Source organism: Mesoplodon mirus (assembly GCF_964341445.2).
Source record: "Mesoplodon mirus genome assembly, chromosome: X".
NCBI classification, from domain to species: domain Eukaryota; kingdom Metazoa; phylum Chordata; class Mammalia; order Artiodactyla; family Ziphiidae; genus Mesoplodon; species Mesoplodon mirus.
The window spans coordinates 41,803,798-41,816,898 of NC_138981.1; the positions used below are offsets into that span (position 1 = coordinate 41,803,798).

Consider the following 13,101-nt stretch of genomic DNA (forward strand, 5'->3'; position numbering starts at 1 on the left):
CTAGGGTAACTTCCCAAATAAACCACGTATACTAAAACCTTTTGTCTCAGGGTGTACTTCTGGGGAAATACAACCTAAAATAATACAGTAAGAAACATTTTAGTAAGAGTTTGACATTTTTTAAGTTTTAGAACATAAGTTCGGAGAACACATAGTAGGGACTCAACTGTTTGCCCTTTTTGAAAAAAGGGAGTAGCTAGCTAGTTTCCCATATGGGGGCCAGAGGTCAGATTGAGTCTGGATAGGCATCTCTGTTTTGTACTGCAAAAGGAATCACTGATGTTCATAGCTCAAAATGTAAATGGCTAGGTGTCATTTTAGCATGTGGGGTTTTTTTTAATACTAAAATTTGTTCTACGTTTGTATTGTGCATTTACTTTGAATTCTAACTACCTTCCTGGCAACACTGAACATAAAATTAAATCCAGTTCAAGAAACAGAAAGAACTAGAGGAAGAATACAGAGATATAATAAGCAAGAGAGAATAGGATAGCATAGGCATTTTCTTATTCCTGAAAAATAGGTTTTTCTCTTAGATTACCCATAGAATTCTGCTGACAGATATTTTTTAATTGAATTATAGTTTATTATTCATTCATTTATTTATGGCTGAGTTGGGTCTTTGTTGCTGTGTGTGGGCTTTCTCTAGTTGCAGCGAGCAGGGGCTACTTACTCTTTGTTGTGGTGTGCGAGCTTCTCATTGCGGTGGCTTCTCGTTGTGGAGCACGGGCTCTAGGCGCACGGGCTTCAGTAGTTGTGGCTCGTGGGCTCTAGAGCGCAGGCTGAGTAATTGTGGTGCATGGGCTTAGTTGCTCCGCGGCATGTGGGATCTTCCCAGACCAGGGATTGAACCCATGTCCCCTGCATTGGCAGGTGGATTCTTAACCACTGCGCCACCAGGGAAGCCCTAATTGAAGTATAGTTGAATTACAATGTTGTATTAATTTTTGCTGTACGGCAGAGTGACTCAGTTAATGCATACACACACACATAACATACATACATACATACATACACATACTTTTTTATATTCCTTTCCATTATGGTTTATACCAGGACATTGAATATAGTTCCATGTGCTGTACAGTAGGACCTTGTTGTCCTTCCATTCTGTATGTAATAGTTTGCACCTACTAACCCCAAACTCCCAGTCCACCCCCACCCCCTGCAACCACAAGTCTGTTCTCTATGTCTGTGAGTCTGTTTCTGCTTTGTAGATAGGTTCATTTGTGTCATATTTTAGATTCCACATATAAGTGATGTTATATGGTGTTTGTCTTTCTCTTTCTGACTGACTTCACTTAGTATGATAATCTCTAGTTGAATCCATGTTGCTGCAAATGACATTATTTTTATGGCTGAGTAGTATTCCATTGTATATATGTACCACATCTTCTTTATCCTTTCATCTGTCAATGGACATTTAGGTTGTTTCCATGTCTTGACTATTGTGAATAGTGGTGCTATGAACATAGGGGTGCATGTATTTTTTTGAATTATAGTTTTGTCTGGGTATATGCCCAGGAGTGGCATTGCTGGATCATATGGTATGGTAATTCTATTTTTAGTTTTCTGAGGAGCCTCCATACTGTTTTTCATAGTGACTGCACCAACTTAACATTCCCACCAACAGTGTAGGAGGGTTCCCTTCTCTCCACACCCTCCCCAGCATGTGTTATTTGTAGACTTTTTAATGATGGCCATTCTGACTGGCGTGAGGTGATACCTAATTGTAGTTTTGATTTGCATTTCGCTAATAATTAGCAATGTTGAGCATCTTTTCATGTGCCTATTGGCCATCTGTATGTGCTGACAGATTTTTTATTTCAGGGCAGGTTTGATTAAAAAGAAACCACAGAATCTGTCCAAGTTGATTGGATTCTGTGCCATCTGTTGACTCATCAGTTATTTTGGTGTTTTAAAAATACATTGTAGGGCTTCCCTGGTGGCGCAGTGGTTGAGAGTCCGCCTGCCGATGCAGGGGGCGGGGGTTCGTGCCCCGGTCCAGGAGGATCCCACATGCTGCGCAGTGGCCGGGCCTGTGAGCCATGGCTGCTGGGCCTGTGCGTCTGGAGCCTGTGCTCCACAACGGGAGAGGCCACAGCAGTGAGAGGCCTGCGTACCACAAAAAAAACCCCAAAAAACATTGTGACTATATTGTAATGCAGGATAGATTTTTAATAACATAAAACATCCTGGATACCATATTTTATAGTATTAGTAACATACGTATTAGACATAAATGCTTTTCCTAAAAGTCTCTTTTTCCCTTTCTTTCCAGAATGCTGCCTTTTTATATGGTCTTGGTTTGGTCTACTTCCATTACAATGCATTTCAGTGGTAAGTTGACATAAAACTAATAACTCCAGTTGTTTCCAGTAAATAGCTTATTTTGTTTGTATTTTTCTGTGTGTTTGTGTATGTGTGTAATAAATACAAAATATTTTAATATCACTAAGCCTACATTTTCCAATAATCTCCTGAAATTATTAGTTTGTTCCTTCAGGGATATTGACCTACCTTAGATTATTAGAAATATATGTGTTCCTAAAAGAATCTGGTATAAGATTCTGATTAAAGAAGACTTAGATTAGAAAACTTTTGGAATTTCTCAGTCACTTGTTATGGACTGGTGGTCCCCAGGTTATTTGAACTGGGGAATGACTCTACTCTCTCTTCTCAAGTTGGTAAATGGTCTGTGATGAGCAGTATTTCCTTTTCAGACTTTTAGATATACTGACTGTTCCTTCCCTTCCTCCTTCACCAAAAGACACACACACACACACACACACACACACACACACACACACACGAGTGTGCTAGTACTTTTCCAATTTCTAGTAACTAGGCACTAGATTATAAACTCTCAATTCTCTCTTCTATAAAATAGGAGTAATGGTACCGCCTTCAGAGTCAGACATTAAATATGATAGAAATATATATACGATTTTATAAACGGTAAAGTATAGGTCCCTGTTACTGTGTCCTTTGCCCCCTTGTTGTCTTTCTGTTTACCAGACAAGACAGTAACATTCTCTAGTGGAAAGAACATAGTTGACAAGACAGTAACATTCTCTAGTGGAAAGAACATAGTTGAAAGATTGGTATTCTGGTCTCAGCACTGCCACTTAGTTTGATGTGTTTCCTCATTTTGTGTGTGCGCGCGTGCGCGTGCGTGTGTGTGTGTTAGGTACATTACAGTTTTGCCTTTTCTACTCTACAGAGTTTTGATGATCACATGAGATAATGTACATTTTGCAAACTGTAAAGCCCTATTGTAGACATTTTTTTTGAAATATATTCGACTTCGTCAGAGTGCCTTCTATTCTCCATAATTTTAAGCTGAGTGAGTGCTGAGAAAGTCCAAAGGAACATTTTGACCAAAGGTTATAACCCTGTCATATACCTGTTGCGCATCCTGGATATTTATTACAGAGCTTTTAAATATGCATTGGCAATGATTTGATATGGTTTCTCTAAAGATGAAACTTAAAACATGAATGACTTTTCCCAGATGCCTTTTCTTTCCCGTTTGCTTTTGGTCCTGTTGGGTTTTGATCATCTATGGAAGCACTGCATTGTTAGAGAACACCTGTGTGGATAGACTATTATAATCATTCAAATCACTCATTTTCTTTGTAAACAAAGCTATAATTGATCTTTATAAAGAAGCTTTGTAATATTTTTCTTTTAAATTGTCCATTGTTGTAGAGCAAGCTTAAATTTAAGCCTCCTAACTTTATATCCAGTGTATCATATGTAAAATCAAGAGTAGATTAGGACTGTTTTAAAATCTCTTTACTTTCTTGAAGATGCTATTCATAGAATTCACAATTCTAAACTTTTAGAACCAGAGTGGTCTTAAGAGATAACTTAGTTTTTTTCCCTTAATTTTATAGACGTAGAAAACAAGGGATGTGTATGTGTGTATAACTCAGTATTATATAACTGTTTAATTGGTGGCAGAAGCAAACTTATGCTCAGATTTCCCAGTCTAATTATTTTGTCTGTTGTAGTCTGTCCCCAAGTTTGAAGATTGATTGGTGGTTATTTTTTAATCAGTATTTGTAATTGTTCTCCTGGGCACATGGGTAAAATCTTTATGGCCAGCGAGAAATAATTTAGATGAAACTCAAGGCAAGGAACTCTGCAGTTTAGAAATGAACATGTATACCTCACACCAGTTAATTTTCACCTACCTGTGATAACTTGTGAACTCCCTGTAGATTGAAGATATAAGCATAAAATCAGTAGTGGGGTGAAGCCATCATCAGTTGAAAATTGGATTGCATTAAAAAGTATGTGACCATGTCAAGTTAGGGGGCTTGTAGTGTGGAAAATTATATCTTTTGATTCCTTATCTACATATGATTTCTGTGTCCTTCAGTTGACTTAAGAAATGAAACTGAAATGATATAAGAATGATGCAATGTCTGAATTAGTAAGTGCCTTCTGTTCTGTTGATCCTGTCCTGGTTACTACCATTTTCTCATGTCTTGAGTTTCAGCTCTAGCTGCTGCCTAAAATGACATATCTCACACCCTCTCTTAATCCATCATGAATGTGTGTTTCCTGTCTTGCTGGTCAAATGTTCTTTCACAAACTCTGTGCCCCAATTTTTGCTTTCACTTATCTTGCTATTTCTTGAACAGCCACAAAATTAGAAAGCATGGAGTAGGTGCTTGGTGAGAGTTTTAGAGTATAGCCTTAACGAATAGGAACTCCCTTAGGTTAAAACTATACTTGTGTTTTATTTAGTTTTACTTATAGGTGGCTATTAATTTCTGGGAACAGACCCACCTCCACCCCTAACACATACTAAGTTCTTTGGGATTTGTTGAAAAAATATTTCCAGAGAAGAGAGTGGTATGCCTTTTTTGTATTGTTAGCTCAGAATGTTCTATCTCTTGTACATTTATAATTTAAGTAGAATTTAATATTTGTAAGTGGTGTCTGTTGTTATTTAATTAGATTAAGTATTCGAGAATAATGTGTGCAACCACCATGTGTGTTGGGGTTAGTGATGGCGACTTAATAAATTATTAAGAGCAATTTTATTAACTGGTTTTATCTGTTAACCTGTTTGTCTTGTTTCTTACCATATTATGCTCCCCCCCGCCCCCTTTTTGGGGGGTGAGTTGATTTTACTGTTAGCCTCTGGATGAGTTCAGTTATTTGGTCAGTTTTTCCAGTTTCAATTTCAGCGTCTTAGAGGAGCCCATGTCAGAAAGTAGTAGAGCAACTGTTACATCCTCACTGGATTTATCATAATTATTTAATTTTACTATTATCATACACAGTAATCTGTGACCAAACTTAAAAGAAATATAAGGAGAAAGGAAGACATAGAAGCACATAGTAAAATGCATGCAGCAGAGAGCGAGAACCAGTATCTAGAAAGCTGTTCCTTTCCATGTGCATGAGTGCATGCCCATGCCTTCACTTGTTCTTCATGAAGGTGGCATATTGCTAAGGGTACCTTGAACTGAGCTTTTCCTTGCCTTTGTAGTAAGAAACCTATATCCTTGGGTGAAAGGAATTGAAATATATACAGTAATAAAGTATTAAAACTTGCAGCCATATTTCTAAATATACCTCCCTGAAAATCCTTATCATTCCTCTCTCTCTAGCCTGTAACCTTTTGTATTCCCATTGATCAGTGTCAGAATGGTCTTATAGTGGCAAACCTAAGAGCTACATAATTCTGTGCCAGAGGCATAGGATTTTGGAAATTAGCTTCCCAAATCTAATTGATAAGCCCTGGTAAGGAAATGTAGTGATTATTATTATGTTGACATCAGCAAGGAGTAGGGTAATGAGATGGAGGTGAGTTTAAAAAGACAGAAATGTTAACACATTACAAGTGAACTTTCTCCAGGACTCATTTCCCTAGCGTGTACCAATTACAAGTGTTCTTAGGGGTGTAGGAATCTCTGCTCTCCTTGTAAAATCACTGCTTTGGGTGCAAACATAAACTTAATGTAGTTTGAGATAACTGCCATTGATCCTGAGGCTTGTTTAGCATGGAGTCTGGCAAAAACTTAATATTTAATGTATGTTTTTGAGCTATCATTTTGCAAACTAATGCTCTTAGATCAAAAGTTTTTTTCTGTTAAAATAAAACAGTTCATGTTAACATATGTTGAGTTTATTCTGTTCGCTGCTGTTTTGAAGAAAATAGCAGATAACTAAGGCAGTTTTGGTAAAGTTATGCTTACCAGTGACACATAGATTGCCAGAGAGAATTTGGAAGGGTTTGGATTGATTAAGCTTCAGGGAAATTATGAATAAAAACATAAATTTTACAATAGGGGTGGGAAGAAAACATCCCACTGTCCGCAGTGATGAAATGAAGATGGCTGGAGAGGGCAAAAGAACCAGGAGGTAGTATATTAGCAAACGTCAATGTGAATAGCCTAGTGTATGATACTTCTAACTTAGCCTCACATTTAAGGTCCTCTCTGTTTCAACCTCAGATGATCTTTCTAGACTTATTGTTCCCCTAAATATATTCTTTGTGTCAGTCACTACTGTATTAACATTTCCCTGAAAATGTCTTGAGCATTTTTTTACCTATGCAAGTTGGTTTGTGCCATTTACTCTCTTTGGTCTGCCTTCTCCTTCCATCTCCACTTTAAAACTCTTACCTTACCTTACCTTACCTGTCTCTTTGAGTTCTTAATCAAATCTATTTGTCTCATTTAGAAGGATCCTCTAAATTTCCAAATACATATATATGTGTGTATAGAAGTGTGTATATCTGTTGTGTATATATGTTATTACTGATTTCGAGCTAGAATATGCTCCCTTTTATTAGTATGAAAATTTGTGGAATTAGTTCCTTTATCTCTTCAGATATCCCTGAGGGAAACCTCTGGACTCAGCTTTATTAGCTTCAGAGAACTTAAAGTTTTATTATGTCTCTTTTCAAATGTACTAAAACTGTGCTAGGATGTTTAGTTAATATTATTTTTCTGTAGTTTGGTAAAATTCTAAAGGAGGCTTTTTAAAAAATGGCTCTAGAAATCTTATTAAAAATGACCATTGTTTTAAAATATATTCAGCATGTGTGTGTTTTTTGAAGGTAGTGCTATTGAAGTTACCATTTCCTTTTAAAAATTGTTAACAATGGCAAACATTAATTGCAAAAAATTTTAAACTGAAAATCTATAGAAATAATTTTGGTGATATTAAAAACATTCTTTAGATTTTAAGAAAATACATGGATACTCAAGCATAGCGATATGCACTTGTTTAAAATTTCAGTAGAGACTGTGCTTTAATATTTGAAAACTATAAACCTTTCCAGGCATTGTATCATTAAAAGTATTTTATTGTTTTAGGTAGCCATTTTTCACGTTCTGAAATAGTCTGTCAGTCAGAATACTGACATCAGCAGAACTTGTATGTGTTGGTGGTTTAGTCTAACTTCTTCTACACAGATCATGTTCTGGCTACATGTGGTTTGGTGAGATATGAATGCATTAAAATGATGACCAAAATTAGAATGTAGTCTGAGTGGTACCTGTCTTCTCCACACACTATCCCCCTCCTAACACATAAACACATTCTTTTTTCCTTCCCAAGGGGTGGATGTAACACATAGGAGAAAAAGATGGTAAGAGTTTTAGAAAAGCAAGTGAAAATGAACTTGCATCTATTTTGTTAGCTGAGGAGAACTGATCAGTAAAGAGACTCTGGAGCATCCCTTCCCACCCCCTCAACAAGAAGTCCAGTCAGTTAATTATAAAGAGTGATGACATCAGTAAACAGATATTAAACATTTTCCTATAATGTCTAGAGTATTTAAAAATAAAAGAGGAATGTAAACCTCAAGGAATAGACTACTTGGAAAAACTAGAGACAGCACACTGACAGGTAAAGAGTAAAATGATTTGATTATAAAGTGGACCTAACTGCTGGTTAACATTAAGCAAAAAATAGTTGATGTTGAGTTTGGGTGGTGAGTCTTAAAGGTAATGGTGGATTTAGAGTGAAGCAGAAGAATGAAAATATTCCAGGTCAGGAGACTATCCTGAGGAGAAGCCGTGAAGCCAAGAGGGCCAGTATTTGCATGAAGGAATTCCTAAGATATGCCAGCTCACAGCTGAGGAGGAGCAATGTTAGGGCATGGCTGGCAATGGGTATAACTGCTCACAAACCTTAAATGCTACATGGAGATTTGACTTAAAAGAGTATCATGGTTAGTAGGCAATCACAGGAGCCACATATTTTAGGAAGCATAGACAAGCCAGAGGAGAGCAAGGGAAGTCTTTAAGGAGACTATTTCAGTTATCTGATAATGAGATATTGAAGATTGAGTCTGCAAGTATTGAATTTGAGGGAAACTTTGAAACAACCTGGAGAACTTGATGAATAGATATATGTTGTCCTCCCTTGTCATGGGCACTTTTAGTAGTCCTTAAAGAGCAGGCACAGTGTAGCCCAGACTAGTGTATTGTAATATGTGTTTTTGCTGGTAGGTTAATAATTTTTTAAAAGAAATTTCCAGTGTGTTAACATGTGTAGAGAACTTTGTAAAATAACCTGTGTTTGTTGTACTTGTGTGACATTGTGAACTAAGTGGATAAGAACTAAAGGCACCTATGGAGTAAAACACATCTATGAACAGTAGGTTGGGAAAAGACTGGAAATAGAAACTGAGACAGAGTAGGAAATATTTCTCCTGTGGGGTTGTTATTGATGATCTGTGTTTTCCTTCTTCCCATTCGCATACATCCTTCCTTAGACTGTTCTTCTTCCTATCTTCTTTTTCTCCTTTATTCCATCTTTCCTTTGCTATCTTTCACCACTTCCATTCTTCTTTCATGTATTTGACTCAGGCCTGCCTGTCCCCCCACCCCCACCCCCCTTGGTTAGTTTTGTTTGTTTTGTTTTTTTTTAATTTTTACTGGAGTATAGTTGATTTACAAGGTTGTGTTAGTTTCAGGTATACAGCGAACTGAATCAGTTATACATATACCTATATCCACTCTTCCTTGCCTGGGTTTTTAATTGGCATGTGTGGACATTGCTTAGTTCTGACCCATTCCATAGGAGTTCTCTGACCCATTTCGTAAGGTCAGGTTAATTAGGACTTTATGAAGCATTATCCTCAGTTTTTATTATTAAAAAATGTAACATACTTAAAGAAAATTAAACAAACATAAGTATACATCTTTACATGTTATTTATAAAATAAACATTCATAACTATCACTTGGGTCGAGAAATAAAAAATTGCTATCATCCCAGAAGCTTCCAAAAGCCCCTGCATACCGTTTCCCAGTCACATCTTATCTTTTAATTGACATCATTTATTGCTGCAGTTGTTCTCTTCCTAACCTTTTTAATGCCCCTCCCCCAACATGTGTGTGTTGTATTCCCCACACACACACACATTCACACACACCTGTGCACACAATCTGTTCTGTTAGAAGGTGGCGCTCTAGATATGACCAAGAGAATATAGAGGCTGAAGCTGCACCTCCTTTTATTAGAAAGGTTTGAGAAAAGTACAGAGAACTTCTTAGCAGTATGCCGATGAGTATCTTCAAGTCTGATTGAGAGAAATAGGAAGTCACCTTTGAATGAGAAAGGTAATTTACACGGATTCTTTCTTATCAGGCCTTTGACTCCCCTCTGCTGTCTATACACACACTAAATAATAAAACACATACATAGCCCCACCCATTTGAAATGCCATCTTAACACATAGATGCCGAGTTCCTCTTCAGGAAAAAAGTATTTAACCAGATGTAAAGGTACCTGATGCTCCTCACAGTAAATATTACCTTTTAGAACCCATAATTTTATAATAAATATATAATCACACAGTTTTTTGGGGGGGGGAAATAGATAATATACAAGTCAAAGTTACTTAAAGACATAGGGCATGTTGTTTTGCTCTATTTTGTGGTATATATTTTGAACTTTTATAAAGATTCACTTTTGTTTTGGAATTGTCTAAGATTCTAAGTAACCTCCTTTAAGATTAAATAGAAGTAGAGAATAGTTGATAAAAAGCTTTGCAAAGAATATATTAGCTGTACTTGGGATAAGCCTTAAATCATGTAGAGAGATTTAAAATGATGCCTAAAATACTGTTATACCTGATACTATAGTTTTCAAAATTCAAAGTAGATGTTTTTCTGTCATAATTTTAATTCATTTTTGAGTACCTAGTACATTCATATGATCAGATTAAGTGATATAAAAATGTATTCAGTGAAAAGTGTTCCTTCCTCATCCTTGTATATGTTCTACTGGTAATTAAGACTTTTTATGAAAGATAGAATGTGAATTTGGGGCAAAGATGGACTGCTAGACACAAAGTGACATATAGTAGAATAGAGAGCCCAGAAACAGACCAAGACGTTTGATATGGACATTTGATTTAGGACAGTGTGGCACTGTAGAGCTGTGGTAAGGATGGTCTTTTCTACAGATGATGTAGGGGGTACTGGATATCTGTATTGAAAAAAATGAAAACTGACCCCTGCCTCACATCATATAAAAAATAAGGTGCAGATGGATTGTAAACCTAAATATGAAAAATAGAAATATAAAGTTTTTAAAAAAGACTTCATTTTATGGAGTAGACTAGAGGCAGGATTAATCTCTCCTCCCTTAAAAACAAAACTATCTGCCCCACCCCTCTCTCCCCTAGGAAATTCCAGAAACAGTGAAATCAGTTATTTACACTGACAATTCTATTAATCCATAAAATATTATTTGAAGGGACTTCCCTGGTGGCGCAATGGTTAAGAATCCACCTGCCAATGCAGGGGGACATGGGTTCGATCCCTGGTCCGGGAAGATCCCACATGCCGCGGAGCCACTAAGCCCGTGCACCACAACTACTGGGCCTGTACTCTAGAGCCCGTGAGCCACAACTGCTGAGCCCACGTGCCACAGCTACTGAAGCCTGCGCACCTAGAGCGCATGCTTCGCAACAAGAGAAGCCACCGCAATGAGAAGCCCGTGCACTGCAACGAAGAGTAGCTCCCGCTCGCTGCATCTAGAGAAAGCCCGCGTGCAGCAACAGACCCAGTGCAACCAGAAAAAAAAAAAATTTGAATAATTGAGAGTAAATTCAACTGATCTTCCTTTTCTCCTTTTATATTACACACATTCAATTACATAAAAGACCCAGGCACCCCTTCCTAGTCTTTTTTTTGTTAAAGCTATTCATTCACATCTTTTTTTATAAAACTGGCATTTCCTTTAAAACAGAATTGAATAAAAGAGAAGTTTTACTGTTCTACCAAGCAAAAATTCATGTAAGTGTTAAAAAGTAAAGATATCTTATGTCTATGTTCTTTCAGGGCAATTAAAGCATTTCAGGAGGTGCTTTATGTTGATCCCAGCTTTTGTCGAGCCAAGGAAATTCATTTACGGCTTGGTCTTATGTTCAAAGTGAACACAGACTATGAGTCTAGTTTAAAGGTAGGTTGTTGGGTTTTTTTCTGAGATACAATGTTTCATTTTTGTGGGGTCTTTTGGGGGGGTTGTTAAATATTAGAACATTGAGAAATGTTGGAATTTATTTGGTACTTCAAAAGAAAATTTGAAAATTTAGATGAAAGAACTGTTTATCAGCTATGAACTGGAAGATACATGTTTGGGTTTCTAATTATATCATTAAACTTTTTTTTTTTGAGTTTTAATTGTGGTCTGTTATCAGGAAAGGGTGAAGGTTTCAGTCTCAATTTGGACATCTGAATCACTCTGCTATTAGTGATTGGCAACCATAGAGGTCAGAAGCAGCTGCTTATTGATTCTGTATCTGTGACCCCATCATTGACAGTTTACTTGTATTGGTCTCACTAGAAATCTTTCCACCTCTACCAGCAAAGCACGTCTCATATCTTAAATATAAAAACGTGTGTTCTTTGCTAGTCATTTGAACTGCTGGTTTGTGAGTATAAACATTGTTGGGCAAAATAACATTGTTGGTTAAATATTTTACTTTCTATAGAATTTAACATTTCTCAAGTTTTTCATTTAGTTTCTTGTGCTATCTATGCCATCACTTTAGATCTTACTGGGCTTTTCACGAAGATAGTGCTTCCCTGCTCGACAAAAGTATTGCTTTTTAAAAGGATTAGAAGTTCTAGGAGAAGCTTAAATTTTTGTGAACTTATGACTATTTATAATGGTTGCCATGTTCTAAATATCTCCGGTGCAGATTATCTTCATTCTGAAGGGTCAGGAGGGAGATAAACAATGACCTTACAGTAGGTTGTAGTTTGAATTCACTAGTAAGGAACTACTGAAATTAAAAAAAAAAAAAAACAAATAAAACTGTATTTAGGAGTGCCTAATTGTTCTAGAGTTTTAAAGTAGACAGTTTTTCAAATACTGTTTCTATCTTTCATGAGTTTATAAAGAACAATGCTGATGGTACGAAAGAAAGGTGTACAGTCCAAAACACTAAAATAAGTAGATTGTGAAAGTATTCAGATCACACAGTTCTCAAAGGTAAGTGCAATTTGAGAAATAGGCCCTAGGGCAAATGTAAGTAATGTGGAGACTAAGGGATGCCTAGAAGTTATCAATTTTCCTCAAGTTTAGAGCAGCATGTCTCAAACTATACATTCGCATGTGAGTGGACTTGAAATGGAAAATAAGTTCAGATATGCCACCTTACATATTTTGACCTCCTCTTGGACATTCACAGTGTATACTAGCAAACCAGAGTCTTAAAATGCTTATAATACAAAGTCAACTTATTTGAGCTTTTTACAGAACTGTCACAATATGGTTATCGTGTGTTGCAGAAGTATAAGTGTTGCTCAGGAAATATATTTGAGAGGAAAAAAGTAATGAGATTTGTCCCAAATTATGGAATGTGGCTATCTCTGAATATCAGTACAGTGGGTACCTTAAACAATTCTATGGATGCAAAACTCTCTTTCCATGAAGGTGGCAATATTTAAAATCCCCTTTAATCAGTGTTGACTCAGTGTCGAGAAGTGTTCATGGCTAATTCAAAGTGTTCTTGCTTACTACTGTTCAACAGAAACCTTCCTGTATACAACTTTTAATTTGTTCAGGCGTAAAGGCTAACAAACTTTCAAGTCATAACGATTTTAGCAAG

General features: G+C 36.6%; 1 protein-coding gene across 8 annotated transcripts in view; it reads left to right on the forward strand.

Annotated features, from left to right (window-relative positions):
- The window catches only part of KDM6A (lysine demethylase 6A), a 207,013-nt gene that overhangs the window by 108,180 nt on the left and 85,732 nt on the right, over positions 1-13,101 (forward strand). For all 8 annotated transcript variants that reach the window (XM_082609054.1, XM_082609056.1, XM_082609055.1 and 5 more), the window contains exons 5-6: positions 2,282-2,340; positions 11,327-11,447. In XM_082609054.1, coding sequence (XP_082465180.1) covers positions 2,282-2,340; positions 11,327-11,447 — 180 coding nt within the window. The remainder of the gene's footprint in view (positions 1-2,281; positions 2,341-11,326; positions 11,448-13,101) is intronic.